Here is a 6,007-nt window from a genome sequence, read left to right on the forward strand (position 1 = left end):
CTTTATCCAGTCCAGGTTTTGTCCCTGACAAGCTGTAAAATTGTAGACAGAACATACCGTTTTGCAGCATCATGCACTAAACAGAGAAGAAGGGATGGAGACGTATTCTGACCCAAATTCAGACTGTGTGCTATGAACGTCAGAGTCGAGATGATCTGAATCCATGTTGACCCGTGTGTCCTTTGGTACTGCAAAATCCATGATTTAAAAAAATGAACTGCAGGAGTCCGTCCTTCCTTTGCCAGTGAGAACGACGAGCTCAGCTACTGTAGTGAGAGCTCCCTCTTTGGTTTGATGCAGTTAATTACAAAAGTCAAGAAATAAACCGGGAAAGAGCCAGGCAACCATGTGAAGTGAGGACATTGGTTAGATTGGCCTCGATTGTCTGAATATCTAACTTTGTTTCCCTAGTTGTCACACTTTTTTAAATGTAGGCTGCTTAGCCTGCATGGCACAGGACCTTGGTTGGGACCATCTAGAATTCTGAGGAAGTTTATTTATTCTGATGATGACATTAGCAATGAGTATGCTATACCTACCTACTTGATAAGATAAAAGGGAAGTATTTCAAAGGATGGTGAAGGTTAATTTTAGACTTATGCTCCATAAATAATTCAGTCGTGTATTGAGCTGCTCAGTTTTTCCTGTTTGGAGAGACAGTTTTATGCAAGCTCTAAGAATTGATTAAATCTGCTGGGTTTTGACATAATGCAAGCTAAAATCCCCAAGCTATCAGAAAGCTTTTGCTTTCTGATTGGCGCTAGTGAGGGAGTGAAAGCTGTCTATTTTTGTTGCATCCACCATAAAAACTGCAGGACTTAGGTGCTACAGCTACTTATGTAAAGCAAATAATTCTGTGAGCACCTGAACTAGCAAACTAGGCTAAAGGGACTGGTGAAAGGAATTTAATTGATTGACTCTGTTTCAGGGTGTAGCTTGAAAACTATTTTGCCGCTCTTTCTCATTGCTAAGATGCTACTTAAATCTATAATCTCGTTCTCATTCTTGCTTTCTGCTAGTATTTGTTTTACCAAGTTAGACAAGTGTCTCTCAGGTCCTCCAGGCATGCTTGATCCTGCCTGAGTGCAGGCACCCGAACTAGCTGGTCTTTTACCATCCTCTCCAGCCCTATATATCCGTTTCTGTGATATTTAACGGTGCAGAGAATTGTGCTGGTAAATCATAGATCTAGATTAATTCTAATTAAAAACATGTCCATGAGCTGCATTTGTTGTGCATAGCTGATTTGCTTCAGTTCAGCTGGAGTTGTCAGGTACGTTATTGTTTCTTTTGGCTCAAAGGCAAATTAGAAGTGAAATCATTTGTCAGGGAGGATAGGAAAAGTCTGATAGCAGTGAGCAAGTAATGCTCCTAATCTTTTGGCATTGTTTAACTGAACTGCCTGAGAAGAAGAAAAGATATTTAAGCAGATGGTTTTCTTCACAAGCAAAACAGATGTTGGGAAATAGAAACATAAGTGTTTGTATCGCCTTACCTGAAGCTAAGCGCACAGCCTCTGGGAGCAGTTCAAATGTTACAGTTATGGCATATAAAGTTGTTCAGGTAGTGTTACTGCACGTGAAACTACAGTGTTTTGAACTATTATTGTAAGAACTGTCTTTTTATTACATCGGGCTGACTGTGATTTGTGACAAGGCATCTGTTGCAAAAAGAAATGTCACGTTGCTGTGAGGAAGTGCACATGATACAAATTTGTGTGAAAGACTGTCTTGTTCTGTTTTTCCTTTTTTCTATTTATTGCTTCATTCAACCTTTCACCACCCTTGCCAAGGCTGTTTCTGACTGGATTTGAGGGTTGCTGCTTGTGTCCTACCCTAGACGCGCAACTAGCAGCAAAGGGAAGCTGTTGTGCTGCAACGGGAGGAGAGAGAAGATTTTGTGCTTTGTTTTTTAAACCCAGAAGGGAAGCGCTTTCCTGGAGAGAGCCTGAGCCACTAATCAAGGCTACCCTGTGACATGTCCTAAACCTCACCTTGCATGCTTCACGAAGCGCTGCACCAGAAAAATGTAATCTAACATATATGACAATAGCTAATTATCAAACTGAATTTTTTTTTCTTGCAAGTTAGGAAGGTTAGAAAATAATACTGTTATTACAATTCTTGGCGTTTAATCTAGAATGGAGTATTTTATACTTAGCACTTCTAAAATGTAGCATGCTGCCATGTCCTCTTCTTGTCTAGGATCTGCTTTGTCATCCTGTATCAGCTTCCTGAAGAGATTTCATTTGGGAGACTGTTTTGAAAAAGGACTAGCATGAGCTTATCTACACTAGGAAATAGGATTTCCACTAGGCAGCCCTCAACTGGGGCCAAAATAACTGCTGGAGAATGCTTTTGCAGGGGTGCCCAAACGTGAAGCAACTAACGCCATCATTCCTGTTTCAGGCAAGCCGGATACCATAGCTACATCATTTTTTAACCTGATGCGTGGTATGCCTGTGATTTAGTTGTATTTTTGGTTTTGGTGTATGTATGTGGTTTTGTCTGTGCAGGTAATAAAATTAGCTCCAGGTTCAACGCACACGTGCTTATTGGTGCTTAGACACTTTCCTGAATGGGGCCTTGCAAGCCAAACCCAATGGTTCATACCGCTATCGCGTCACCTAGTCAGGCCCACTTCAGCCAAGCGGAACTGATGGGGCGAAGATGGGAATGTTCTGAGAAAGTCTCATGCAGATAGTGGCTAGCCTCTTTTTAGGAAGGTTAGCACTAAGAGAAGCAAGAGGAAAGAACAAGAACTGCGGTTGAACCCCAAACACATTTAAAACATTGTTTGTAATGTAGACACAGCCAAAGAGCGTCGTAGTGCTTGGATATTACTGCAAATTACTTGCTACTATGTATCAAGCACTAGAGAAAACAAATGCTTTGTTTTGTATTTAACTGAGTGATACAGAGCAATAAACCCAGGAAGTCTTTTTTTCTGTCTGTTCTGTTGTTAAAACTGTTAGAATGGATGACATTCTAAGATATCTCCCAAAGGTGTGAAGATTTTTTTCCCCATAGAGCTCTGGTAGCCAAAATAGCTAATTCTTACAGTTCCTTTATCTGCACTGAGCAAATCACCTGCCAGCAACCACATACGGGTGTATAGACCAGTGCTGGCTGCAGGCTAGGCAAAAAAGTCTTCCTACCTTCATTACAAAATTTATCATCTGCTTTCCTTTTCAGGAACGTCTAGATCATAGTGATGTTGAGTCAGATTTTGTTTTATCTTTCAAACAAGATCACAGTACACAGACCAAGCAAATCCGTTCCTCCCTTTGGAATCTGGCATACAATCAGTTAAAACCCCAAGAATGGAAAAAACTGGCTCTGTTCTGGAAGTTCACAGAGGAACAAATTAAAGCTATTGAAGAACAATGGACAGGTAACAACTGTTTGAATGGATAGACACCATATAGAAGTAATATAAATCAAGCCAGGGCATATAGTAGCTTTTTAAGCTAGGAGAGTATCCCAGATGCTTGTTGGCCATCCTGCTTTCGTTCAGTTCGTGAAAAGGAACAGTGATATAAAAACTTGAGGTGAACGGATACAGCCCTTGTCCCTGGCAAATTCTGCTGCAGAAGTACAGGCCACTTGCGTTCTCCCACTTTCTATATGAAGAAACTTTTCATCTTTGGGAAGCAGGAATTGGAGCAAAGAGCAGCAGGGAAGGGTCTCGCAGTTCACGTGCTGCTGCAAGGGAGGCCTTGGGAACAGAGGAGGACCTTGTTCATGCTCTGCTTGCACAGCCCTCATGAAGCGGCAGTTTCTCTCTTCAGGCAACACTAGGGTTGGGAGACTGATATTTCTAGAGCACACGTTGCACTCATTTACTATTACTCTAGGAAGTATTTCAAAAAGTTAAAAGTGAAAGGAAGAAATTAATTTTTAGATATATTAGCATTGATTTATCTCTTTTTTTCCTATTAACCTTCTTTTAAAATTACTTTTTTTTAAACCTTTGTAAGTCTCAGTCTTCATTTTGCTTCTAGGTAAGAAAGGAAATAAGAGTAAATGAGTAGGTTTTAAAGTCTCTTGGGACTGTAAAAGTGCAAAATACAATGTTTCCAGCATATGGAACAGGAAAATGCTTTGTATATTGCATAGGAAAAAAAAGTTATAAGGAACATGGACACAGAGTGCTGCTCATCTGGTTACATGGCATATTGCTGGCTCATCAGAATCCTGTCAAACATATATACGAAGATCTGATGGAAGCAGGATTTCAACATTTAGCTGGTAAGTAGTTTTGTGATATAGACAGCATAGTCTAGCGTCCTCTGCAAAAATACAGTGAAATGCTGAGGTTCCTGCCCTGCTGGGGGAGATGCGTAGCTACAGCAGAGCTGGAGGACATTCTCTTCCTTCTGGGAATCTACCCTTGGTAGGGGTTGAGGAAGAGAGTTGAAGTCAGATTCAGCATTTCTGAAGGAAGAGAAAAATATGCAAACTCTGCTTCTCTCCTTTGTCTTGCAAACATGGTGAAAAATGCGATCAGCCCTCCTTCAGTTAGATTAGTGCTGACCTTGTAAAGAGCAGCGTCTTTAGCAAACGTTTCTTCCTCTTGCTTTACAGAGAAGATCAGAACTGAAAGTAGCACTTACAAGGAGTTCAGCAAGTGTGCAATTTCATGAATTCATCAAGGGAACATGGTGTATATGATGGAATTACAAGCCAGATGGAATGTGACTTTCAAATAAAAATAATTTTTCTGGAAACTAAAATTGTTTTGAAGTTGTATGACATTTTACGAGCTAGGACTTGCACTCCTGAAATTTTGATTAGTTGTTTCTCTCATGCTTTGCCCTACAATAATTGACAGCTTTTAAGAGTGAGTGGCTGGCTGGTCATTTATGACTACACTATTAAGAGGTGTTTTTTCTCTCCCCCCCCACCCCCAAATTTCTGTAGCTGACTTGAAATTCATACACTAATTCCATGTTGGAACTGCACAATTAAGTTTTGTTTGACATGAAATATAAATGAGATGTTTTCTAGTTGAAAGAAATTAAATTTAGTAAGTGAAAATTATACATATACATCAACAGTTCCAGAAATAGGTTGGCACCTGGTGGCCTCATTTGGGATTCAGACTTTTTATACAGTCTGTTGCTAGGATTATAGTTTTCCTTTCCGAAGAGGGCTTTTCTCTTGATTAGTGCTAGGACCTGGAACAAATGTTTCTTCTTAAGCATTTGATTTATGTAGTGAAAATACACAAAAATGCCATATCTATAACCATGTGTGACTGGCTTCAGAACTTGTCTGCTCATGCCATGTCCTTGTGTACATACTCAAAAAAGGACATTGATATTTTAATACTTATTTATAAATTAAAATTCACCTAGTTCTTGTTCATGTCTTGATTTTAATATTTGGTAGTGTTTTTCAGAACATGGTTCAAGGTTTTCTGTTTAGATGACTGAAAATATTTTAAGTAAGTCTAAAAAATTATGTAAATGTTTATCTTTTTGGTCTCCTTTACAACAAAGCAGCAGTGGCTCTAGCTGTGTTCAGAGAGACAAGGCAATATTTCAGTTCTTCCGTTAAAGCTTAAATTACTTTCTACTGAACCTTACTGTTTGTAATAAAAATTCTGATAATGTCTATACTTTATCTGAAGTCTTAAGCTTAACTCTGACCTCCTGTGTGCAACACATTTTGACATGGCTGTAGAGCTCTACAAGAGAGTGAAGCACAGGTAGGCAACTCCCCAGGTTTTGAAACTGGGGATCTAAGATGAGTCACAAGTTCTCAGATGTACAATGGGTAAGCATCAACTCCTGTGACATTAGCTTGAAAAATGAGAATGCTTAGTGATTTGATGATTTAGGTACCTCACCTGAACCACATCACATCCTGGTTGTGAAGGTTACCCCCTTGTTATTCTTAATTTAAGTACAATGTAGGATTTAGGTCTGCAGTTAAATAGGATATTTAAGAGCAAATATAACTAAAATATGATTTTTCTCTTGAAAGTAGGTATTAGTAACATC

General features: G+C 39.4%; 1 protein-coding gene across 14 annotated transcripts in view; it reads left to right on the forward strand.

Moving 5' to 3' along the window:
* LOC138060908 (ankyrin repeat and death domain-containing protein 1B-like) overlaps window positions 1–6,007 on the forward strand; it is a 40,334-nt gene that overhangs the window by 23,557 nt on the left and 10,770 nt on the right. For 4 of the 14 annotated variants that reach the window (XM_068927667.1, XM_068927661.1, XM_068927658.1 and 1 more), the window contains exons 14-15: window positions 3,195–3,393; window positions 4,119–4,250. In XM_068927667.1, coding sequence (XP_068783768.1) covers window positions 3,195–3,393; window positions 4,119–4,250 — 331 coding nt within the window. Of the gene's footprint in view, window positions 1–3,194; window positions 3,394–4,118; window positions 4,251–4,586; window positions 5,627–6,007 lie in introns of those variants that run through there. The other 10 variants (XM_068927669.1, XM_068927659.1, XM_068927670.1 and 7 more) reach the window with 7 other exon arrangements.

This window comes from Struthio camelus, chromosome Z (assembly GCF_040807025.1).
Source record: "Struthio camelus isolate bStrCam1 chromosome Z, bStrCam1.hap1, whole genome shotgun sequence".
In the NCBI taxonomy this organism is placed as follows: domain Eukaryota; kingdom Metazoa; phylum Chordata; class Aves; order Struthioniformes; family Struthionidae; genus Struthio; species Struthio camelus.